The following is a 25,973-nucleotide window of genomic DNA, read 5'->3' on the forward strand; positions in this document are numbered from 1 at the left end:
GCACCGCTTTCCCCACGGCTCCCACCTCCAGCCACGTCCACTTCCCAACACTAAATATTAGAAATATAAACCTCGAAATAGGACGCACCTTGACTCGTGCTTCCTAAATGCTACCCCCCAAATTCCAGGCACAGATCTCAGTGATGGCTTCTATCCTCCCAAAAACGAGTGCCACCAACAGGTGGGTTTGGCATAGACAAGACACCACAGCCACATGCAGTGGTGGGTGGTGGTGGCACAGGAGCTAACCCCAGCACCCACCTGCCCCAGCAGCTCAGGGAGGCTGAGGCACCTCGGCTGCAAGTGTCCAAGACCGTGCCATGGTTGGGTTCATTGTCTTTTGCCTGGGCTCGACCACTTCTGCCCTTTCTGTGTCTTTTAGGGGAAGAGATCTTGCATGTAGAGCCACCCCAGCAGAGATCCATCGGTATGGCTGACCTACAAGTCATCCAGGTGTGGCTTGGTTGCCCCAAACCTCCCCACCAGCTCCCAGAGCCACCAAAGCAACCTACATACCAAACTCTGGGTCATCTCACTGATTTTACTTTTACCCTTTGGGCAGCAGTGCTCAGTCCAGCTTACACTCCTGAAATGCCTCCAGCGGCTAGTGACAGGCAGGAGGATGTCATCGAGATGAGTGTCACCATGGCCAGCCTCTCCAGCCAGGACAGGTTAGTCCAGCATCCCAGGGCCTGTTGCACGCTGATGGCTTCAGCAGCATCTGCTGCCCGTGCTATACACAAAATGAAAGGTCAAATAATAAATATTGTGAATGGGCACCATGCTGGACCCATGGAAATGTCTTTACTTGGCGAGATGTGGCTCAGTCAAATTATGGCATAGAGTCCCACTGGTACAGCTCCTGACTCGTGAGAACCATGGATGTCAACGCTCACAGCAACCCAACCCAGACAGAATTTATTCTGGAGGTTGTTTTACCTCCTCTCTAGCCCAAAATCAGGGAAATCACGGCCGTTCATAACCTCCTTGTGGAGGGCTCTTTGTCAGGTGGACCCACTGGCTGAGCACCAACGGCTAGTGCCATATTCTGCCTCACTCATCTTCTGCACCCATTCCCAACCTGTCAGAACGGGGGAAGAAATACAGTCAATATAGTCAATTCTGAACTATATATATGTGTATATATATATCAGTAGGCATTTTTAGAGAGTTTCAGGTTGAAAGTTGTTTGTCAGAATCCGAGAAAGGAGCAGCAGTTGTTCTGACACTGCGGTTTTCACATCCTTGTCAGAGGATTGAAGCAGGATAGCTGATGTGTGTTAAAAAAAGGATGGCGAGGTTTTAAAATAGTTTAGATGCTGCATGGAGCAAATTTCAAGCGCTGTAGTAAGAAGAGCTGGTACGAGTGTACATGCGCCTACCACCACCCGTACGGGGAAAAGACTTGTTCGAGTACCAGTGTCTTTACTGCAACACCGATCCGGGGAACCACAGAGCAAATGGCCGGAGGGGTGTCAGGAAATTTCCAGATAAACATTTTTCAAACACAAACTGGGGAGGGAGGGAAGACCTGGGGAAAAGTTTCATGGCAGTAAAAATAAGCTCTCCCATTTCTGACAGCTCTAATAACCCAGAGCCCAAGATTTGGGCTTGGAAAAGGGCCAGTTGGCCCGGCCTCCATCCGCAGACGAGCTGGAGGTGATGCTGATAGTCGGGGGGAAGCGAGCAGAAGAGCTGGCAAGTCCAATGCCACCGCTGATGGAGGGGATGCCTGCCAGTTCACACGTAAGTCTGCAGGTCAGACGTGCAACGTCGCTGGGACAGGCGATGCAGAGCAGCAGCAGTTTTCCAGATATTGGGCAATTCTATAAATAAGGAATTTCCTTGAAAGCTATGTGGCAGGATCTAATCGTTTCAAACCATTTGGGCTTTTCTCAATATTTTTGTCACCCGCACGTTGGTGTAGATTTTGAAATACACAGACAATCTCCTGGAGTCACAGAGAGAACAAAACGCTTTCCCTGGGGTGGTGATAAGAGCTGTCGGGGGCAATCACAGAATCACGGAATGGTTGGGTTGGAAGGGACTTCACAGATCATCTAATTCCAACCCCTGCCTTGGGGGGTTGACTCGAGTTGACTCAGAAACTTTTGGATGGCCACCAAAATGTCAGCTTTGCACCTGGATTCCCTGCCAGTAACTTCACCTCCACTGGCTTAAACTGTAGTCAATAGGAAAAGAAAGAGACGGTGGGAAAGCTGGGGGGAAATAAATTTGACCTGGTTGCAAAATAGGTAGAACAGGGTCTGCTCTGTAATTATATCATTTATATTCACCACTTTGCCTGGTTAAAACAAAACAAAATAACATAAAATATAAAATAAAATCCGCATTTCCAGTGTAAGTAAGTCTTTCACAAAGCTGTCCATCATCCTCATTAAGGCACAATACGATTCAGGGGGTTGGGGCTAGCTCAGTGCTGGATGCATTCGCTCCAGTGCTGCTGCTGCTGCTGCTACCAGAGGAGAGGAGATCCTGGGGGGCCCTCAGAATGGTCCCTTTGCAGGAAAGTGTGGGTGCCTCTCAGGGATGTTAGCTTTTCTCCTGCTTTCAGAAGCAAAGTCTGCAGGTTTAACCCCAATGCCAGCCTCATCCCTTTGCAGAGAGCTTGCTGCTGTTGCTGCCCCCCCGATGGCCAAAGCGATGGCAGCTCCTGGCACTGGTCTCAGAGCTGGCCCCCCGTGCTGCAAGGCTGTGAGCTGACTGCTCTGCTGTTACAGACACAGCCCCCCAGGAAAAAAAATCTGTTATCACTGAGCATATGCAACTGCTAAACATCCTATTCAGTATAACTTCAGCCTGTTCTGAGAACTACATTTCACAGTTTCTTTATACAGTATCTGTCTGTCAGATATTGCCCACTAGATTACCATAGTCTATATAATATACTTCCACCATAAAAAAATATATATATATATGTATATATATATATATTTCTTGGTCGAAATTTTTACTACCCACTGTGAACAAAAAAAGAAAAAAAAAAAAAAGGAGAGAGAGAGAGATTTAAAAGTTTTTATTTTAATTTTTCATTTCACGTGTACTGTCTTCCCTATATGAATGGCACTAAACAAATTTAAACACTAACATGCATTGCATTCTGGTATTTGTGCCTCCATTTCAGTGTAATTTCTTTAATCTCCTTTTCTTTAATCTTTAATAGTACTGCATCCATTTAAGGTGTTTCTAGAGCATCTATTGCCACGGTTCTTAAGTATGACAACAAGGAATAGCTCATATGTAGAATATCTGGGATCCCCGTGCACTTAAATGTGCCACTAAATATAAATGCTTAAAAGATTTCATTTCTTACTAAATCTAATTCAGACCTGACATAAGCGAAGGCAACTCCTAGCAAAACCCCGTGGGTGCCAGGCGGGCAGTATTGCTGTAATAATTAACCAGGGGTCTAAGGCGGTGGAGCAGAGGCTACTCCTTTAATTTCTTACTTTTCTTTCTTTCTTTCTTTCTTTTTTTTTTTATACCTTTCTGGTTATGGTTTTGTCCGGCTGCCCCTTCCTCCTTTCTGTTCCCCATGTGGCTGAGCTGTGCTCATACCAACTGAACGCCGAGCGGGTTGCACAACAGGCACCGCTGCTTGCACCTATTTGCTGACCAACTTGCAACTGCTGTGCAGCTCGTGCTCTTGCTTTGTCGAGAGAGGGGGGGCTTGAGGATTGTGATTTCGGCATATTAAAATATGACGAATAGATACTGATGTTGTCTCGCCAGGAAGACACTTGAAACAGTAAAAATGAATATAAAAAGTTCTTGATACTTTAAGCACCTCAAATTGAAACAACCTTTGGTCTTCTCACTAAGTGTCATATAAACAAGAAGGGAACACTGCACGTCTGAGATATTTCTTTATGGTTTCCTAGCTTAACTCCGCATGGTTTTAAGCACTGTGTGTGTGTTGCTGGAGACCTTACCACCATTTTTGAGAAAATGAAGCCTAAATGCACTCATATCTGAAAGATACACAGTCTTATTAATGCATATATGCCATGCATAGATTATTAACAGCTTCATTACTAAACACAAGCTTACATTTCAATAAACATACTTTTACAACTGCAAAGAAAAAAAGTTTTACATTAGGATGTTACTTACTTCGTGTCTTTGTCCTGGGAGAATGCAACTAAAGAAACCACATTTAAAATCAGACATTAGATATGCAAATATGTGTTCAGATCAGAGATACGAAAATTATTCAAATGATTAATTATTCATCATAAAAATGTCAATTAATAATTCTGAAGCATAATAGGCATCTTTCTGATGCATCTTTATTTTTCAAGCCTAAATACTGTTGAATCTGTGTTCAATTGCATTCTAACAAGTTTTTAAAAATTCAACGAAGTAAACAACCAACTATAAACAAAAGTGAGCAGCGAATTTTAATAACCGCCAACCAAGCCGAGAAACGTGCCTAAAGTTCAGCACCAACCCCAGAAGAGAGGGGGAAAATCCCGTGGAGTGCAGGATGCGCATCCTCGCCCACCCACCCGCTGCCCCTCGCCCCGCAGCCCCTCGCCCCTCCTCTCTGCCCAGCGTGAGAAGCGGTTCGGGTCCCACGGATGCTGCTCTCCTGCCCCAGCACACGCTGTAGTCAGGAGCTGAGGCGTCAGAAGTGACTTTATATATGACAAAATTAACAAAAACATATGAGAGAGATTCACTTTTAACATGCAGGGACTCGCACGAGATTAAATATTACAGTGATCTGCTTGTTAGAAATGCCCAGGGATAGATAAATTAAAGCCAGACAATCTTTTCCCTCGCTTTTGGCTCACATCCTATCCCTACATGGGTTTTCCGCAGAGGAACTTGAAAACTTTGGGAATGTTGATTCAAAAGGTTTCTTCTCAAATACCTCATCAGCGGGTGGGGGGAGAGTCGTTCCCTGACCCTTTCTTCCTCTCCTCCGTGCCCTCTCCTTCGTGTGGAAATGGCAAAAAAACAGAAGGCTTTGCTCTCTGCATCTTAGTTTACAGGGACACCTGTATCGAGGAAAAGCATCCACCAGCACCTTGGGGCCACACAGGGCATTCCCCACGCAGAAAAATGATTCCAGTCTGCCCTGTCCTCTGCCACCACAGGTGGCTGCAGAGCCCCCCTTCCCACCCCTCCACCCCCCCCAAGTGCTTTCTAGTCTTTTTAAAAAAAAAACTTCCACTTTTTTTTTTTTTTTAATTTATTATTATTTTTTTATCCCAAGGCGAGGGCAGCTTCTACACCAGAAGTCTGCTCATGAAAGCAGCCAGCACCCCCAGGGGCCTGGGCTCCCCCAGCAGAGCAGCCGGGCAGGGCCCAGCACCAGGCTGAGGGAAGGGACCTCAGCCCAGCTTCCCCCAGGGCCGGGCTCAGCTGGGACCTCTGCACAGGGAGTTTAAATCCCTAATGCAGGCAGGGTTTGGTCCTCGAGAGCCCCGGCTATGAAGGACCTGATATAAACGCTTCAGAGCAGCTAACGTGTTTTTTAGAGGCGCTAAACCTCTGTCTTCGCTAGCCTTAATCAAAACCTATCAGCTAGAGTGTTTCTCAATACAGCCTCTTTCTTCTGGTGGAGACAGAACTTAATGTACGTGATTATGGAGGGGAGGTGGAAATTGTGCCCATCCTCTCCCTGGCCCTATTTCCTTCACAAAGTGCAGCGGGGGACCCGCCAAGCAGCCGGCAGAAAGCCGGGGTGCAGGTGCTGTCCCTCAGCCCCGGCGCCCCCCTGACAGCAAAAGTGGGGGCATGGGCAAGAAAATGTGCTCCCATGGCATGTCCTGGGGAACAAGCAAGCACACCCGGATAGTTAGAGCCACAAATCAACCCGCCAGACCAGGACTGAGCCTGCAAAGCCACCGGGGCAGCAGGGCTCAGCAGAAGGCCGAGGGCCTGCAGGGCCTGCGCAGGCTGCGATGCCCACGACAGGGCCGAGCCCCGGCCTTCCCCCCCCCCCCCCCCCCCTTAGTGGGGATCCTTGGGGGGCTCTCTCCCCCTACCCGGCCCCTTTCTCATGGTAACAAGCCCCTCACAGTGGGGATGGCCCCCAGCTGGCCCCACAGCCCCACACGGGGCCGGGGGGGGGACACATGGGGTCATTTCCACGTGCAGCAGACAAAGGGGAGGCCATGGAGGAGGCAGCTGGCAGCACCCACCGTGGCACCGCCGGCACAGGCTGCCCCCGGCTCCCCTCTCTGCATTTCCACGCAGGAAAACTTGAGGAAAAGGGGAAAAACCCACAGCTAAGGAACTGCCCTTAAAACTGCCCCTTGAGCCACACCGCCCAGTGCCTTGCACAGGGAGAAAGAGGGTATTTGGGGTCTGCTCAGTTTAGGATGGATGGGGTTGGGGGCTCCGATCTGAAGTGGAGAATCGTGTGAGGCTCTGCACGGGAATGCTGAGCACACTGCGAAAGGGAAGAGGCTGGGAGCCGGGCTGCCAGCACCACCCCAATAAAGGCAGGATCTATAGGCTGTCATTATTTCCATATCCTAAAGAAGCTGCACACCCATTATTAGTTCAGAGCAGGGCAGGAAATCATCGCCCGGATTAAGGTTAAATTCCATCTCAGAAGGGCTTAGCTGACTGCTAAATGCTTATGTCCAGTGTTCAAAAATTAAAAAAAAAAAAAAAAGGAGAAACAACCCACCCCCGCATAGCACGTTACAATAGCATCTAATAAGGTTAGGTGTTATGCCACTGCTGCGAGGCTCGGAGCAGTTTATCGCTCTGATGCAAGCCCTGCTAGGGCGCTTCAGAGCTGGAGGAACTGTGAGATTGAGGGCTGAAGAGCAGGCTGCAAAATTATTAATAGGGATTATCTGACAATACCAACATGTTCCTTGAAGCCCGTGAGCATCATCGCACGGTCTGAGGGTTTGTTTTTTAGTGTAGCTGCAGATATATGTTTTATGGTACAACATCGGTGGCACTCCTTCCTACTGCAGGTTAGGCTGCAGCTTCTCTTAATCTGCCGTTCATCCTCCCGTTCTGTAATCTGGAAATGCATGAATAATATGTAAGGCGTTTGTAATGGGATTAATTTATTTTGAGAACTTGTTTGTGTTGTGGGTTTTTGGTTGCTTTTTCTTATATAAAATGTGGATAACTGGAAATCGAGCGAGTCACTAATTAGCATTCACTTTTTTCTTTTTCTTTCTTTTTATCATATGCATCTAAATTCAGTTTAGCTCTTTAAGGAATTGCCAGACTGCCCTTGATTTATAGGCAGTGTCTTCTGGATCTGAGAGGATCTAATTCAAATTAATAATACTTGAATCTGATTTCAGGATATTTGCACTGTGCTATACATTTCATTAAGATATCGCCACGTTGTGTGCCCGTGTGTGTGCACATGACTATCTACAGGTATATTTAGGTGTGGGCAAGTCATGAAACCTGCAAGAAAAAATAATATTAATAATAATAAAACAACGTTGGCATTTAGAGAGCAGTGGCAAGAAAACTTTTAGCAAAGCCAAGCTAACTCAGAACCGGGAGGAAAAAAAATAAAATAAAATAAGTGAATAATGAAAATAGCGAATCGGGGGGGGGGGCGAGGGGGAATAAAATAAGTGAATAATGAAAATAGCGAAGTGAAGAGCCTTGTCCCCACCTCTGCGCAGCTGCCGGGCTCGGCGGCGGCAGCCTCCAAGCGCTGCGCGGCCGCTCGGACCCACGGCCCGGGCAGGGCGCAAGTAGGGCGCAAATAGGGCGCAAGTAGGGCGCAGCCGGCGGCGCAGCCTTTTTCCCCCTTTCCTCCTGCCGCGCAGGGAGCTGCGGCCGGGGGACAGGCAGCGGGGGGCTGTGGGGAGCCTCGGACCCCCCCCTGCGCTGAGCTGAGCCCCCCCCGGAGGCAGCCCCCCGCCCTGCCTCTCCCCTCTCCCCCAGACCCGGATCACACCGGGGCACCGACGCCTGCCCGGAGCTCGCAGGGCAGGTTTGGGGAGGAGGTGAAAAACAGCAATCGCATCGCGGTGGGGAGGATGAGCTGCTGTTGGGGGGCTTGGGGGGCCCCCGCCGTCCTTTGCAGTGTTTAATCTTCGGAAAGGTGTCCTCTGATCAGCAGCATTTTTGAGTGCAATTGCTAGTGACTATTGCTCGCGTTCCTGCTCTTGCTGTAGGCACACATTCAATGCACAGTTCAAGAGCAGTTTATCTTAGCTTAATGTAAGTAAAAGTATAGTGTCGGATCAGTGTACCATTTGTTTCAGTTTTCTTCAGGAGGGAGGGAAAAAAAAAAAAAAAAGTGCTGTAATAGATTTAACTCTGTCAAAGCAGGGAAATTGTTCCGCAGCTCCCTAATACAGCCCTTTGGGCAGCTCCACGGTTACCTTCAGAAGGGATCATGCAAGTAGGCAAGACGTGAAGTTTATCTTTGCGCGGAGAGCATTTCAAGCCCCTGTAGAGGAAGAAGCGGCTGTGGGTTGTGCTGGGAGCCGGGCAGGAGCGGCTGAGGCTCAGCCATAGCAGCCCCCTTCGCACTAAAGCGCCTCGCTCAGCATCCCCAGCCTGGGCTGCCTGACTTACTTCTGTATTAGTTCTCAATTACGTGCAGTGTAAACCAGCTTTTTGATTAACAAAACAGCAGAGCATTGGTTAAGAACACTTAAACTTCAAAAAAAAAATCCCCCTGGGAAGTGGGCTCTGAATTGGTTAATAATGTGCAGTACTTGCTAAATTGCTGACTTCCAGATGTGGAAAATATCTTTCTTGTTTAGGACCTACGTAACCTGATTGGATTACGACAGAAGCGTCACATTGGAAGGCTTTTGAGTGATGATTTAATTAACCATACAGTAGAAAGCTGTATTTGCCAGGAAACCCCTTCCATATTTGCATAACCAATCCCTTCAGTGCAAAGGTGGAGTCTGGGCTTCTTCTCTTTTTTTTTTTTTCTTTCTTTTTTTTTTTTTTCTAGATGCAATTTTATTTTAATTTTAATACTTTGCAAAGGTGAAAAACTTGTAACCTCTGCGAAGTTCGGTACCACGCGTTGCTCGCCCGAGCCGCCTGCCGTGCAGCCAGCCCAGGGCAGGGCAGGGGCAGCAAAAAGCGCCCAGCTCCCCCCTGCTCCCTATCAGTGAACAAAACAGAGCGACTGTAAGATCTCAGCACGGTTGTTGTGTTGGGTTTTTTTTTATGATTATTATTTTTTTTTCATCAGATTTAGCTGGCTGTTCAAATAACCTGGACGAGTGCTGAAATGAAATGAAAGAGGGAGAGAGGGAAAAAAAAAATATTAATAATAATAATAAAAATGCCCCCAAAGAAACGCGTGAGGATAAAAATAAAACGGCAGCAAAACGAGCGGGAGTCAGCCGGGAGCTCGTTTGCGGTGCCCGCACAGAGTTTAGTTTCTAGGCGTTGCGTTAGGGTAAGTTTTGGCCCTCCGCAAGCAGCGGGAGCTGCGGGAGCGCAGCGGGGCAGGATGCGGCCCCCGGCGGCTTCCCAGGGCGGCCGAGGCGGGGGGGGGGGATCCCGCCGGGGGGGGGGGGGGGCGGGATCCGGCGGGGGGGGGATCCCGCCAGGGGGGGCGGCAGGGATCCAGCCTGAGGGCAGGGATCCGGCAGGATCCTGCTGGGGTTGGGGGGGTGGGGGGGATCCGGCGCACGTCTCGCCTGGGGGAGGGGGGATCCCATATGGGGGGGGGCGCTGGGGAGAGGGCTGGGGGGGGGAAGATTTACACCCTGGGGGGGTCGCAGGGGGGGGAAGAAACATGAGGAGGGGGGTAAGGATGCACCGCAGGGGGGGCGGGATGCAGCCTAGGGGGGAAAGATGCACCCCTGGGGGGTAAAGGATGAACCCCGGGGGTTAAAGGATGCACCCCGGGGGGGGGGGTCAGGGGACGCACCCCAAAGGGGAGGGGGGGCAGAGGATGCAGCCGGGGTGGGGGGGGGGGGGTGCCGAGGCCGCATCCCCCCGCGGGGCAGGGGCTGCGGGGGGGCCGCGGGGCGCGGAGCGGCGCGGAGCGGGGCGGGGGGCGGGCGCGGGGCGGGGGGCGGGCGGGAGGAGGTGGAATTGCATTTGTGCCGCTAAAGCCCTTCGCGGAGACTTCAAGGTATAATCTATCCCAGATCCTTTCCCAGAGAGAAACTTGGCGATCACGTTTCCACATGATGCTCACGTTTGGTGCTCTTCAATTATCCCTCCCCACAAAGATAGGTGGCGTGTGTTTCAGGGTCTCTCCTCTCGCTCCTACAGAAAAGAAAAAGAAAAAAATGTCATTAGAAGAGGCGTAACACGTCAGTCCGTCCCCAGGTTTGTGTTTCCTGGAGTGGCAGAAAGAGATCAGTCCTAACCTGCCCAGCAGGAATAACGGTCCTTCCGACAACTCTTTGCAAGGCTTTTTACAATTTCTCCAGGAGCTGCATCTCCCTTCACCTTTTCTCCTCCACTTCGCGGCTTCTTCATGCTTTTGCTTCTCACCATTTCTGGCCAAAACTACAACCAAGACTTCGCAGGTAGGTTGGGAATTTAATTCCGTTTTCCTCCTTTTTTTTTTTTTTTTTTTTTCCTCCCCTTCTTTTTCCTCCCACCACCTCGCGCTCTAGCGGGCTTCTTTAATTTCGATAGCGTTTGGTTATTTTTATTTTATTTTTATTTTTATTTTTTTCTTTTAAGCGTGCTGCCTTCACCCTGCCTTGCTCAGACTTGGGGCGAAAATCTCCCCCCCCCTTTTTTTTTTTTTTTTTTTTAACCGAAACCCGAAGTCACTCGGGCTCCCGCTCCGGGAAGGGGCGAGCGGGGTCGGGGCGCTGGGGGCTGCCCCCCCCCCCCCCCTCCCCGCTACCTGTCACCAGGTACGGGAGGCGCCCTGCGCACCGCAGCAGCCAAAGTTTTAGCGCCGGGGAGGCACCCCGTCCTCCCGCGAAAGGGCGAAATCAAAAGGCTGGGGGTTTCAAATAAAAGCCACCCGGCCACCTCCTGCTCTTTTTCCTCGTGGGGTTCCCTCCGGAGCCCCAAAGTTTGCAGGTACCTGTTAATGGCAACGCCGAGCCGGCGCGGCCGGGCACCGCTGGAGCCCCAGCCCGGGGCAGGGCTCCCGGCGAGGATGTGTTTCCCCAACCAGAAAGTTTGCTGTTTTGTCTGCTTACTTAGTTTCATTTCTTTATTTTATTTTGCGAAGCTGGGTGAAGTAACACCTTAGCTTCTGGGATCCTAAAGCAAGAAGTGAAAGTACTGACTGGAACTTAAAAGTCGTTTACCAAAAAGCGAAAAAAATATATATATTAAAAAAAAAAAAAATTGCTAGCCGGTTGTCTGGGAAGAAAAGTGTTGCCGAGATCTGCAGGTTTCAAATTATTGACAACTTTTGGGGGGAGGCTGAAGAGCAGGGGAGATAGCGAAATGCATTTAAAACAATTCTCCATTGGGCGTTTTGCATGAAAACGCCACTCGCCGAGGAAGGCTCAGAGCCTCGCTCGCCTCGGCTCCTGTCCTCCCCACTCTGCTGCATCCCGTGTCAGACCTGCCCCGGTGATGCCAGCCTTGCCCCCTCCAGAATCGGGAAAAACTGGCAAATCCTAAACTTTCTGGCGCATTTCTCAGCCTCTCCCTTCCTCGGCCGCACGCATCCACATCCAGGGAGCTCGCAATGCTCCCTGCCCAGGCGCGATCCCAGGCAGGAGAGTGTGAGTAAACATGCTGACCCCGCACACACACACTCTCAATATTCCCATCCTCTTACCTGCTCGGGGATTTTTTTAGCCGGGCAGGTTTTATAACCGCAAAGGTCTGAACAGAGAGTTCAGGCGGAATAAAAGACCTAGCAGCAACACACTTCCCTGCTCAGTCCTGGTGTGAAGCTCCAGCAAAGTCAAAAGACACAGGGAATAATAATAAATAGAGAAGCCCACTTTGCTGGGGAAAAAAAAAAAATGGTGAGGCAGGTAATCATTTATTTTATTTTATTTCTCTACATTTTGTACAAAACTCCCAGTGCAGGGGAAGACAATAGATGCGAAGGCGAGGAGGGGGAATCCTGCTCAGGAGAGCAAGGGTTAATTGCCCTTGTTTTACAGTTTGCATCTGTTACATCTTTTATAGCCCCCTGTTTAAACTAATCCTCAAGTCAAAGCATCTTTAAAGCTACAGCATCTTCCTCGAGGTGGACTGAGTTTCAGGAGCGTTCTTGCAGCAAAGCAAAGGCTCCAGTGACAGATAGAGGCTCCTGCACAGCCGGGCACGCACAGTAGGTCCCAAAGTTTACAAGTTAAAACACACACACCCAGCCTGAGAGCCTGAAAACTCTGACAGCGGTAGTTTTGATTTCTGTTTCTTTTCTGGGGAAGGAGAAAGGAAAAAAAAAAAAAAAAAAAAGACACTCTGAAGCTTTGTTTAAGTAAGGGGCAGGGGAAACCCTGAATATTGTCAAACTGACTAAAAAGGTGACAGAGGTTTATAATTACCCCGCTCATTGTTAGGGGGAGGGGGAGGTCTCCGCGCTGTGCTTTACCCCAAAAGGACAGGGGAGAGCCATGTTTCCCTCCGCTCTTATCACTTCGCCGGGGTGCCCTTTGGCAACAATAAAAAATAAAAACAAAATAAATAAAATAAGGGCAGGGGCAGCAGCAGGGAGGGCTAGCATTATCGTGCGCAAACAAGTCCTAACGTCAAATTAAAGTACTTTTAGGAGGAAACGGTCCGCCTAGCATTGAGTCAGGCAGCCTACTGTAAGAGCCGTGCTTCTCCTCATATACGGTCATGAGTTATGACTCATTTGAGATGTAATTCTGGGCTCTCTCTGATCTGCTTTGCTGGTGCAACACACACACACACACACACACACGCGCACACACACACACGCACCCGCACACGCGCGCACACGCACCCCGGGAGCGAGCGGGAGCCACACGCACACGCAGCACCCGCACGCAGGGGCACGCGCCGAAAAGAAAGCGAGCAAAAAGAAAAAAAAAAAAAAAAAGAAAGAAAGAAAGAGAAAGAAAGAAGGAAAGAAAGAGCAAGAAGGCAATCTGCCCGGCTGGGGAGCGAGGGGGGAGCCCGCTCCGTCTGCGTCCCACCTCCCCCGGCACGGCAAGCCTCGCCGTGTGCGTGGATGGGTTCTTTTGCGGGTGCAAATTCGGGTCCCCGTTGGCGCCCTGCGTTTAAATGGGATATACCAATGCCCACATTGTTGCTGTGTTTGGTTGTTACATAGAGTCTGCGTGCTGCTGAATCAGGGAGTCGAGCCCATGCGAACTGCCATCTGATCCACTCTTATCAATGAAGCAGCAGATCATGGCGGATGGCCCCAGGTGTAAGAGGCGAAAACAAGCCAACCCCCGGAGGAAAAACGGTAAGCAGCCCCCCGAGCAAACTTTTCCGGCCGGGCGGAGAAGCCCCGGGGCGGGGGGTGGCGGTGGGGGGGGGGGGGGGGGGGGTTGGAAGGCGAAGGGGGGGCGGGGGGGGGGGGGGCACGGCGCAAAGCGGGGAGGCGGCGGCGGAGCCCGGAGCGGGGCGTCCCGCGGAGGCTGCGCGGCCGCGGAGGCTGCGGGGCTCCGGTGATGCTTGCGGGGGAGGGGGGGGGTCGGGGAGGCATCGGGGTGTTACGGGGAGGGGGGCCGGGGGGGGCGCAGCAGCGCGCCCCCGCCGCTCCTCAAAGTTTGTTGCGCGGGCGCGGAGCGGGCGCGCCCCTGCCCCGCGGCGGAGGGGAGGCGGCGGCCGGGGGCCGGAGGGGCCGGGGGGGGCGCCGAGAGGTGCTCGGGGCGGGGGGGGGGCGGCCGGGGAGCCGCCGGCCCTGGGAAAAAGCCGGCACCGTGAGAACCCCGGGGCGCGCCGGCACCGGGCAGCGCCTCTCGCTCGGGCTCGGCGGAGGCTCCGCGAGGAAACTTCCTCCCCGGTAACCGGTCACCGGCCCCACGAGGTCGGGGACGGGGACGGGGACGGGGGGGGGGGGACGGGGGGGGACTCCCGGCCGCGCTCTCTCTCGCCCCCCGGCCCCGGAGGCTGCGGGGGGTCGGGGGGCGGTGGGACGCGGTGCCCCGCTCCGAGCCCCCCTCGGGAGGCTGGCACGGGTGCGGGGCTCTGGGTGCGTGCCTCCCCGAGTCCCCCCCGGGTTTTGTTTTTTGTTTTTTTCCCTTTCTCCCCCCCCCCCCGGCCGACAGCCGCTGCCCCCTCCCGCAGCCCCTGGCACGGCCGGGCCGGCCCCGCTCGCAACAACTTTCCTCCCCGCCGAGGAGCCGGGGGAAGGGGAAGATGTTTTGTGCGAACCTGAACCCGCTCGCTTAGGGCTCGGCTACTTCTTTTAAGTGGAGAGGTGGACGTGGGGGTGGGAAGGTTGGGGGGGGGGGGGGGGACACACGACAACAATAACAAAAAAAAAAAAAAAGAAAGAAAAAACAAAGAGGAGAGAATGTTGATTAGAAACAAATGATCCTCCCCCCCCCCCCTTCCCCTTCCCTTGCTCTCTCTAGGTTGTGAGTGTGTGCGAGTGTGTGTGTGTGTGTGTGCGTGTGTGTGTGTCTTTTTCTTGTTGTGGTGGAGGCGTCGAGCCATATGGGGGAGTGATAGAGGAATTTTAGTCAGAAACTGTTCGCTGTGTTACACTGGCTTTTCCCTTTGTGTTGTCTTTGATCTATTTGCTTGGCTTAGTATTACAAAAAACCCCCAACTAAAATAATATATTCCGAGCAGCTTCCCAAGGATCCGTTCCTTGTTATCTTTTTTTAAAGTCTCTCCCCCTCCACCACCACCCTTTACTCTTGTGTCTGTCATTATTTAAGGTGGTCCTCACAGAGGAGACCTCCCCTTCCCCTCATCTCTGGGTAATTTAGTAGACATTAAAATTACACGTAATGTTTCCCTCTCCTCTCTTGTGTTTCCTCTGTTCTTTTTATTAAATGTTGGTTATTGATTTTCTAAAATCAATGTCTGTTGTGGGGCTTTTTTCCCCTTACAAGTATCTAAAGCACGTTGCTGATCAACTGGATAACAAAAGCTTTGTGTCAAGTAGCCTTTTTTCTTATGTTAAACAGTCATTTTTGAGAGAAAAAGAGAGTGAGATTTAAAGCAACGCATCCAGAAGTGCTCTTTTGCAGGAAAGAATATTCTGAGTGTTTGAGGGGGGCTTATTCTTCTGCTTTCGCCTCCTCGCCTTTTAACACAAGCTTCTTACTTTAGCGTGTTAAACCCATCACACGCTCCGTGCTGAGGGATGCGCCCGGGTGTCTAATATTTTCTCCCCCCCCCCCCCCCCCGCCTTGATCCGAGGGGAGAAACAGAAATAAAAGGGCCGGGTGCCCGCCTTTGGGTAGGGCACCCCGCTGCAGCCTCTGCCCCCTGCCCTCGCTGCGCAGGGCTTGGGGAGGACGCGCGGCCCGGGGTGGCGCAGGCTCCTGCCTCCCTTCGCCTCGGGGCTTTTTCACCCCCAAGTGCTCTAACTCGGGGAGCCGCCCCCCGGCTCGGGAGCCGAAAGTTGAATTGCGATTTTGGAAGGTGACCACCGAAAGAGCCCGCAAACTTCAGCTCAGGCGTGCGCGCTGGCTGCGCGAAGGTCTGACTTGTGCGCCGGCAGCCTCCTGCTCCGGCCAGGGCCGGGGGGGAAAGGCTCCACTTTCTGCCTGTCCCCTCTTTTTTTTTTTTTTTTTTTTTTCTCTTCCTGCCCCAGAATTTGGTTCTCTCATTCATTTCCGAGTGAGAAATGTCCTGGTTTTGAGAAGCAGGTAGACGAGCGAGGGTGGGTTTTGGTGGCGGTGGCGTTGGGTTTTGGTGGTTTTGGTGTTGGGTTGGTGTTTGGTTTTTGTTTTTGTTTTTTCATTTTCTCTTTCTCGACAAGCACGTACCCAGTGCCTTTCCCGTTGGGAATTGCCCAGGATTTATCTGGTCTGAGTGGATTTTTGCTTCTTTCCTGGGTTCGTGGAAAAGATGTCACTTCTGAGCTTGTGTCTTTGCTGATAACACTAGAAACGGTGATGCTTATCGAAATCAGACAGAAATTCCTTAGAAACGCGGCAGGACCAAACTAAAAATTTAAAAAAATAATAAAATAAATAAATAAAAAGGAAAAAGAAAAAAAAAAAACCACCAAAAGTAGATGGCCATCGAGGAAGCCGGAGTGGCGTGGGTGCAGTCGGCCCCGAACTGCAGGGGGGGGAACCCCGCGGGATCGCCCGGCCGCCGCTCCGGGTGCGCGCCCGGCGGCGAGTGCGGGGCTGGGCAGGGCTCGGCTCGGCTCAGATAACGGGGCCGGCTGCGATCGCGGCGCCGAGCGGGGGGGGAAAGCCGGGGGGGGGGGCCCCGGGGGGGGGTGCGAGATAACGGCACGGCAGGGGGCTGAGAGGCTGGGGGGGGTGGCTGGGCAGGACGGTGCCCCCCCCCCCCGGGGATGGAGGGGGGGGGGGGGGGGAAGGAGAGGACCCTAGAAGTGAGGTGGGGGGGATTTGGGGTTGAGGGGGGGGCCGGGGGACGCAGCCCAGGAATGCGGCGGCGCCCCGGGAAGTTGGGTCAGATGATTCCCGGCGCCTGACTCACTTCGCGGCACTTTCACTCGGGAGAAGTGGCGGCGGAGCAGGAGGAGGAGGAGGCGGAGGAGGAGGAGGAGGAGGAGGAGGAGGAGGAGGGAGATGGTGGAGGAGGAGGAGGAGGAGGAGGAGGAGGAGGAGAGGGCAGCGAGCCCCCTTTCCGCCCCGCTCTGCACGGGCGCCCCGCGGAGGCGGGGGTGCGCAGGCGGCGGCGCGGGGATGCGCGGAGAGGGGCGGCGGGGTCCCCGCTCCCTGCCCTGCCCTGCCCTGCCCTGCCCCTCTCCTCCTTGGATGGGCCAATGTAGTTTTTTTTCCCTGACCCCCCCCTCAAAAAAAAAATAAATTAAAATCCCCTGGAAGGAGGGGAAAGGGGGAGGGGGGAAAGTTGGAGCTAATTTACTCCAAAGTTTCAGTAAACAGCTCCCTTTGACTCCTTTGCCATCTCGCTTCCAGTCGCAAAGAAAAGGGAGAAAGTTCACTGCTTTCAGGGCGTCCGAGCCGAGCAGAGCCCGCAGCAGCCGAGCGGCCGCGGTCGCAGTGCCCGGAGCCTTTCCCCAAAAGACACCCAGCCTCCTTCAGGGGATGTGGGGAAGGGGGGAAACCCACTTCACTTCCCACTTGCCAAAGAGAAAAAACCAGCCCGGCTGCCGCCTTGAGTGAGTGGGAAGCGAGGCTCGCCTTCCCAGCCGGGAGAAGTTTGGGGGCAGCCCGGGGGAGGCTGGCGAGGCGGCGGGGAGGCTGCCTGTCGCGACACTCAGGTGGCGCAAGCTGGAGAGGGCACCTGGGAGCGCTGCCTTGCCTCGGCACCTTGCCGGGGGGGCGAATCCGTTGCGAGCAGATTGCTCGGGAGAGCGGCTTCCTCGGCTGGCAGTAAAACGCGCTCCGTCGAGGGAAGCACCTGGAGATAGGTATCCAAAAATCGAGGCGCAAAACGCGGGCAGGGCGCAGCGCATCCCCCGCTGCACCGCTCCGCGCACCGTGGTGGCCGGAGCGAGCCGTGGCAGGGAGCAGAGGAGGCTGCCTTCCGTGGCAGGGCTGGTCTATTCGTTTTATTCGGAGTTTGGAGAGGAGCAGGGAATTTGGAGGTTAGCGCCCGCTTCGCCGTTTGCCCTTCGTGAGGGTGCTGCGCTCACTGGGCGCTGGTTATTGCACGCCAGGAAACTTTTGGGGGAACCTCTGACTGCTGTGAGAAAATACATTCGGTGCCTGGCAAAGCCACATATGAAAAATTAAAAAATTTAAAAAAAAAAGGAAACAGTTACAAGTTAATTATTGATAACGATACGAAGCCAAGTGCCCAAGGTAGGGAAAATAGATGGAAGACCGAGATGCAGGCTCAGGACAGGCTGGTAATATCGCCCAAGAAAAAATGTGTGTCTCCCTTCAGAGTGGAAGGCAGGGTGTTGATTCTTTTACAGCAGCCCCACATTCATTCCAAGAAATAGGAAATTCTTCGCCTCCCAACAGTTTTTGGCATCTGCATTATCCCAGTGCTTTTAAGGTGCATTTTCTCCTCTGTGAAAGAGAACTCTTTGTCCTTTTTTCTCCAAGACCATGGCTTCCCAAGGTAGACACTATTTTGTGCCTGTCACATAGAAAGGGAGTGCAGGTTTGCAGTGCTCACAGACAATTGATTGTCTGCCCTAATGTGTTTCATTTACATGTTTATAACGTCAATAGTGCTGGGGTGTCCACTGTACCATTCATTCCAGCATTCCCACAAGGGTGCAATTGTCTGAATGGCCAAGTCAGACACCTTTTTGATTGCTCTTTAGTTGTCTTTTTAGAGTACGGAGAAAAAGGAGAGAAATCTGTGAGGCAGAAACACTAGTTGAAAATATTTCAGAATTAAACGTCACCATTAAAGCAGATGTGAGCATTAGACAAACAAGATATTTTAACTAAGGCTCTGAAGGTGTAAACAAATTCAGAACGGAGGGGATGGTTACTGCACGCTGCATCCAGTCCTGCTCCTTAATTTTTTAGGCTCCTTTTTTTTTTTTTTCATGTTTTGTGGTTTTCATTTTCATTTCAGCCTCTGTAAATGCAGCCACCTCCTAACTCTTTGTATGCTTAGCTGTAATTTGCGATTTTTTCCCTGTGTATTTACATATCTCTGTTTATGCCAACAGCGTCAGCTAACCGCTTGGAAAGTCTAGGGAGAGAATATTCAGGCTGCGAGAAGCGTAAACTTAAAAAATAAAAATAAAAAAGTAAGGTCCAAATATTTCTTGATTAAGCATTTTTAATGAAAAAAAGAAAGGACAATGCCTGGACTTCTTGAGGCAGTTTAACTCAAATAGCTGTGTACCAACTTCTCAGGGCTGCGCTTGCCGTCCTCTTACGCTGCGAGCTTTCAGTGAAGTGCTCCTAGGAGTTGCAAAGTCACTAAAAGCTTGGGTTTTAAGGTGTGCTGTGCTGTTTGCGTATGCCACGCTGTCCTTCAGCACGGAAGCTGCTTTCTGAGGGAGGCGAGGGACGGCTGCCTGCGTTTATACCCGAATAGCTGAGCCTCGCAGATGCAGGGGGATCCGTGCACGCGTGTGCACCTACCCAGGCGTGCGGGGAGAGAGGCTGAGCGCACACCCAGCACATGCAGGTCCGCCTAAAAATAACGGCTCGCCTCTCGGACGAGCTCCTTTCCGCCTAAAAATGATGACGGTACAATTAACACGAGTTGACCCGTTCCGTCCACGGGCCAGAAAGGGGAGAGAGCCCCAAGTCCTGGGGAGGTAAAGCGAGGGAAAAGTTTCGTGTTTTTCTTTTTTCTTCCCTCCCCTCTCTATAATTTTTGTTGTAATTTTAAAAAGACGCCTGTTTGTGGAGAGATCTTTTTTTATTTTTATTTTTATTTTTTTTGTGCCTACCAGGGAAGACACACACAGTAGATGCACCGTTAGCTGAACCCCTGACACGGCGGTCTTTTGAATGCCTTAGGTATGATTTCACTTTCGCTCACATCAATGCTGACCTGAATGCCTTTCATATCTGATCCGCTGTGTCTCTCCCAGTAAACATCCCCTGAGGGGAGAACAAAGAAAGGAGCTCTTCTTCTTCTTAATCACAATTCAGCCCATTCACCGCCGGCAGGCTACATTTGCATTCTGCAACAGAAAGCCAAGATGAAAAGAAAAAAAAAAAAAAAAAAAAAAAGAGAGAGTGAGAAGAGGGGGGAAAAAGCAGAAGGGTGGAGGCTGAGTAAAATAACTTAGGTGTTTGTAGCTGTTTGTTGGGCTTCCCCTAGTTACAAGCCTTATATAGATCCTGCTCTACCCAGCCTTGGCTCCTCTGACAGGCAGATAGTGTTACAAGATGGCATGCCTGTACTATTCATGGCCACTCGCTCTAACACTTGAGGTAGAAAGTGTCAGGGAGGGATCAAATTCTACTCCGAGCAGCCTGCTAGAGTTAGGGTCAGGTGTGTGTACTCTCGGCTCTTGACTGCTGCCTATTCTTTTCGTTTAATTACGATTATTGTTTACTCGCCGTGACCTTGGGCAGGGGGGGAGGCAGGCTGGGCCACCCCCGGAGGGCTGTGGAAAGGGGGGCAAAAAGCCGGCTCCCCAAATTAACGGGGTGTCACGTCTTCCCCGGGGGGCTCCGGGTGAGGGGCAGCGGCTGGGGGGGGGGCTCCGGCACCGTCGTTTTTCTTCCCCCCCCCCCCGCCCCCGGCTTTGGCCAGCCCGCCCCGTCGGGGAAAAGCAGCGAGCTGCGCCCGGCAAGCGGCACCGAGGAGGAGGAGGAGGAAGAGCAGGAAGGCGACCCCAGTGGCACTTCCAGTGGCCGTGCTCCCTGGTGGTCACGTCCACGTCCATTTTCCCACCGCCTCCCCCCCCCTTCATTTCCCCGGCTGCCCGCTCTCCCCCAGCTCCTCTGGGCTTTTCAGAAGCCACTTGGAAAGAGATGGCGAGGTCTTTGGTCGGAGCCACTTTTTTCGCACCAAGAGAGGGTTTATTTATAACCGGATCCCGCTTACTGAAAAGTATTTAAGCCCTTTCAGGCAGAGCTGTCAAAATTTCCCGTGTTGTTTGCCTCTATTTGCAACATGCACAAAGTCCTGTGCAGTTGCTGGTATTGGAATAGCCGGGGTAGCGCAGAAATCTCAAGTGACAAGTTTTCAACTACACCATCTCCTGCCGACCAAACTGTCATTTTTTTTTTTTTCAGAAACCGCTTTTTAAGATCCTCACTTTTTTTTCCCCTTTTTTATTTTATTTTTTTTTTTTCCCATCAGCAAATAGATTAAACGTGCTAAAGCAACTTCGGGAGGGAAGAGCAGCTCGAACAATGCGGAGCGGGAGGGATGTCTTATTTTCCTGTAGCTGCTCTGGCAGATCTCACTCAGAAGGAGCACGCTAAGCGAGATGTTACCAGTTGAACAGAAGCATGTGACACAGATTCCTGATTTTTTCCCAGAAGATTTGCAGAATTTACAAAAAGAGATTATCTCTACACCTTCCACCCTCCTAACCACCCCCATGACCCAAGCAGTGGAGGATTTAGGCAGATTTACTTCAGTAAACACCTTTGGACACTTGGGGAAAAGTAGGAGTCTGTTTGCAAAAGCAGGCTTTTGTTAAGTGAGGTGCTGGATAATGCTTTACCCGGCAGCTGTGATATTAACCTCCCCGGCGAGGCTGCAAAGCGCCTTAACTCCTTGCGCGCTGCGCGGCCGCAACCCGCGCAGGTACCGCGCAAGGGGCGCGCAGGCGGGAGGTGCCCGGGGGCAGCCTTGCCTCCAGCCCCTATCCTCCAGCCTCCTGCCTCCGTCCTTCTCTTTCTCGCCTCTGTCCTCCTGCCTCCAGCCTCCTCGCCGGCCCCGGGGCTGCCAGGACATGGGGGCACCGCCACCGTCGCCCCCCCCCCCCCCCAGCCCTCGGTTCCCCTCCGTTCCGAGCCCTCTGCCCCAAATTTCGGCCGGCCCCCAGCCTCCCCGCTCGGCTCGGAGGCTCTCCCAGGCGGCCCGTGGGCTGCTTTTATTTTATTTATTTATTTATTTTCAGGAGGGTAACTTTACAGGTGCTTCTCTTTTTAGCTCCAGCATAAGGTCGCCTCGTTTCAGGATTTTTGTTGTCGAGGGTTCTTTTTTTTTCTTTTTTTTCCCCCTTTTTTTCCCCCCCCCCTCAAAGTGGAGGTGTCGATGTTAGAGCAGCCACAAACGTGTGAGAAAGCAAAGGGTATGAGACGTGACAGAATTAAAGGTGTTTGCTATGCTGTTACCCGTGTGTCAAGCTGCAAGCTCCCTTTGTCGCAGCCTCCCGGAGGTTCGCTGGCGCGGATCCTCTCCCCTCCCAGGCGAGGCAGCAGCTCCCGGCCGGGGGGGGGGGGGCTCGGGGGGGGGTCCGTGCGGTGCCCCCGCCGCTGTCGCCTGTCCCCCGCAGCCCCTCGGGGTCCGACGGGGCGCTCAGCCCCGCACCGCCACCGGGCCAGCACCGCGGCGGCTGGCAGGGGAGAGCCGCTTTGGGCACGGACGTCATCTGCCAAATCATCCCATAATTACGTTTTATGTTATTTGTATGAATGACCAAGCGTGCAGTATTCCTTTTGGAAATCAAAGGAAGGCTTAAAACGCGGGTTTGAATACTTTCAGACCATGGTCAGGTCACAGTTTGGGAGCTGAATTAAACTGATCTCATTTGTGATCTAATTGAGGTTGGCAACAACCTTAGCGGTAGCAATAACACACAAACACACAAATCAAAGAGCAGAATTCAGCAAATCAGATCTTTTGCTCCAATTCTGCCCGCCGCTCTATTCTCCGGCTGCCAGCGGAGAAGTTAAACTTTGTCCTGCTGCTCGGCGCCGCCGCAAAGCCTCGCGTATTTGCGGGGCCGGGGCAGGACCCCGGGGCTGCCCAGAGGAGGTTGGGGGGGGTCGGGGCGAGCAGGGGAGCGGGCACGAGTGGGGTCCCCGGCGGTGGGGGGGGCACGCGTGGGAGAAGGGAGCGAGGGCCGGGGCGCTGCGGGCAGCGGCGAGGCTCCCTCCCTCCCTCCCTCCCTCTCTCCTTCCCTCCCTCCTCCCTCCCTATCTGCGCATCCATCGCTGCGGATCCCAGGAATGCAATTACCAGAGTGGCTGCGAATTGTTGACAAATTTGCCTGGGACCGTCGGGGACGGAGCCGCGCCGGGGCCGGGGCACGGGGGAGCCCCGACCGGGGGGGGGGGGGGGGTGGAGGCGCTGCGCTGGGGACCGGCACCGGGCATGGCCGGGGGACCCCCGTCGGGGAGGGCAGGGGGCTCCCAGCGACCCCCCCCCCCGGCTCCAGGAGCCCTTTGCCGGCTCCCCCCAGCCCCGCACCAAGCCCGGGGGGGCTCCGTGGCCGCCCCCACGGGGGGCCGCCCCCTCCCCAGCGCTCGGCGCGGCCCCAAACTTGGCTCACGGGGGGGGAGGATAATTTAGGGGGGGGGTGGATTACGAGGAACGGCCCCTTACCTCCCCCCCCCACCCCCGGTGCGGGCTTTGAGACGTGTCCTCAGCTCCCCCCCTCCTCCCCGCCGGTGTTTTCCTCGGCTAAAACCTGTTTACTCGCCTCTTTGGTTTTTTTTTTTTGTTTTTTGACGTGCAATGAGTTTCCATCTCCTGCGAATCTCTAAGAAATAGATAAAGCATTATATCCCCCCCCGCCCCCCCCCCCCGCTCGTATTTTAAAGCAGCGATCCTGACAGCAGTACTATTATTGCACTTTATGTTTTAGTGGATGTTTGCTGTTGCTAGTTACAGCAACACTTATCATAAGACAGCAAGAAAAGAGTAGTCCCTGGTAATTAAAGTAATGAAATATTCATTTACTCTACCTTTTCAGTAGTCTCACAAATTAGGCTGCTACATTTAATGCCTGCACTGCCTCTGTTTTTATTATAATGGCAGCTTTCGCATCTGCAATTAGGACTAATTCTGACAGTTACAATTTCTGAGGGATGGTAAACAGTGAACGAGATGTGCAGCAGTGGTATTACACGTGAAAAGCCCTTGTCTCTTTAACCTTGTTGTTTTTTTTTCTCGCAGAGGTTACCTTTTCCCGATGGTGCAAAATCGACTTGACATAACTGTTCATCAGTTTCAGGGTTTTCCCTGGAGGTATTTGCATCAAATCAGCCCAGTCAAGCTTCAAGTTGAAATTGGCAGGCCAGAAACTGACAGGGTAGGGACTGGGAAAGAGACAGCTAAAGTGCAGGCAGCGAGCTGACAGCAGCGGCGGGCAGGCAGGGGGAGCGGGCTCAGCACCCGGGGCTGCCGTGCCCAGACCCCCCCCCAGACCACTTCAGACCCCCCCCCAACCCCCCCCGACCCCCTTGTGCATCCCCAGGGATCGAGCATCCCGAGCCCTGCCTGGGCAGCAGGGTTGGGGATGGGGGGGGGGTGGAATATAACCAAGGTCTGGGGAGGGGGAAAGGTGTTTGGGAACAAAGAGGTGCTGGGCAGAAGTTGGCACCGCCAGCAAGCCGGGGGGGCTGCTGCCCTCCTTGCGGGGGCGGTCATGCCCTTTAGGTGGGAAGAGAAGTGACGGAGAGGGTTGTTCCTAGCCATGGGAGCATATTTTGATGAACTCTAAATAAATAAATAAATAAATAAATAAATAATAATAATAATAATAATAAAAACAGAGGGACGATCATCTGCAAAGATAATGACATGAGAAGCAAAGCAAACGTTTCCTCCAAAACGTTATTTCATTTCCCCTCTGCTGGGGGGCGCTGAGCGGGATGGGGTGGGAATTAATTTTTAATAGGTTATTGGACAAATCGGGGCCGTTCCCCCCTCCGCCCCTGACAGAATTTCACTTCTTTGCAAACAATTCCAAATCTTGTTCAGTGCATGCAAGGGAGCTGCCTAGCGAGGACCAGGCGACGCTGTCACACCCGCTCCCTCTTTAAAGGTGAAAAAGAGCAAAACTGCGTTACTTTCCCGGGGAAGAGAGCTGACAATATACACATATTTTTCCCCCTAAATACATATATGTAGTCTTTACCAGATGATTAAAAACCCCTCTCACTTTTCCTACCAGCCTGGTGCTAAAGTAAGCCTTGCTTTCAAACAGTTTTTCAGCTGTGTGTGTGACAGGCATTGGCTGATCTGCTGATGCCCATTCGACAGGCACTGTTGAGCTAAAGTGGTGTGACGGCACAGTTTTGTTAAGCTGTGAACAAAGGGCTGGAGATGCCTCGCTGGCATCATCCATGTGCATATTGGCCTTGTCACAGTTTTGCTTGATTTAATGCTCTGTTTATTCCTAGATATTAGAACTTAAATTCCAAACAATATGTTTTCGTATACTACACGCAAACTTTATTTTAAAAGCTTTGGCTCCCGAGAGCCACAGATCCGTTTGTCTGTCCGATATCCGCGCAGCAAACACTTAAAACGTAGCTCCCAGATAAATAGGTGGCCAGCAGCCTCTTAACTGTTATCCACTTAAAAATGGGATTTCAGTTTTAAAAAGTCTTATAAGGGTAAAAGATTTATTTTTTCTTTGATCATTCGTTGAGAGTTGTTATTTATCTCAACAGTGGATTTTCTCATAAGCTCCCAAGGAGAGGTTGCCCCGCATGCAGGCAGGTCATGCAGGATGGACTTTCCAAGCACCACATCATCCCGGCGGGGCTGCTGTGATAAAAGGAGCGCCTTCCAAATACCTGTAAGCGTGGTGGGATGACTCCTGGCAGGCAGACATAAAGAAAGCTGGGTTACGGCAGGTTAGTGGAAGGGAACAGGAAACAGGATTAAGATTAAAATATGTATTCATTAGGTGGCCGCAACTTTGCATCTCAGCAGTTCACCAGGAGAAAACTTGAGCGTGTGGAGCTATATTTAGGTCCCGGTTGTCGTCTTGTAGAGGTGCCGTAGGCTTTATCCGTAGAAAGTTTTTTCCCCCTTCTCCTTCCTCGTCGTCTCTGTAAACTCTCCTCAGGTTCGCTGCAGGCGTTTGCTCAGAGATTAGCTGGCCAGCTCGCATGGCAGAGGTAGCCCTGGGAGGCAGCTCTTGGCCGAGAGGAATGCTCGGTAGGTCGGGGCGTGAAGAGAGAAGGAGCTGCCCAACTGGGGCTGGGGATCAGGTATTTTCCTCTTTGTTTCCTATCAGAGACAAAGTGCTTATGGAAAGGTTTGTGGTGAGACATCAAATCCCAGCAGGAGCACAGATGTTCCCACTTTTACAGGCTTACCAATGAACATTTCAGCTTAAACAAGTTTATGAAATAAAAGATTTATTTATTTTCCCTTAGTAGATGCGGCATCTTAGTTTGATTGTGTAAAGATTGTATCGCTCCAGCCACTCGGGGTTGTTTTGTCCAAGGCACGGTGCTTTATTCGAGGGCTCCAAGTAGGGCTGGGAGAGACGGGAGGAGGGGGAGGAGGGAGCGTTCAGCAAAATGAAAGTATTCCTTCTCCAAACAGTGCGGTCGAGAGCCTAAATCTGAAATTGAATCTGCTGGATGAAACCTGTACAATTTTTCTACCTGCCCTTAGCCTGCTTCCTTTCAACTATGACAGTT

The 25,973-nt window shown here is 52.2% G+C and overlaps 1 protein-coding gene across 4 annotated transcripts in view; it reads left to right on the forward strand.

Moving 5' to 3' along the window:
- The first annotated feature begins 10,018 nt into the window (after positions 1 to 10,018).
- ZEB2 (zinc finger E-box binding homeobox 2) overlaps positions 10,019 to 25,973 on the forward strand; it is a 112,192-nt gene continuing 96,237 nt past the window's right edge. Inside the window, exons 1-3 of one of the 4 annotated variants that reach the window (XM_083841777.1) lie at positions 10,140 to 10,278; positions 10,383 to 10,481; positions 13,181 to 13,318. In XM_083841777.1, the coding sequence (XP_083697903.1) occupies positions 13,246 to 13,318 (73 nt within the window). In that variant the 5' untranslated portion in view covers positions 10,140 to 10,278; positions 10,383 to 10,481; positions 13,181 to 13,245. Of the gene's footprint in view, positions 10,279 to 10,382; positions 10,482 to 11,274; positions 13,071 to 13,180; positions 13,319 to 13,429; positions 13,524 to 25,973 lie in introns of those variants that run through there. The other 3 variants (XM_083841778.1, XM_083841779.1, XM_083841780.1) reach the window with 3 other exon arrangements.

Source organism: Anser anser, assembly GCF_964211835.1.
Source record: "Anser anser genome assembly, chromosome: 6".
Taxonomy (NCBI): Eukaryota; Metazoa; Chordata; class Aves; order Anseriformes; family Anatidae; genus Anser; species Anser anser.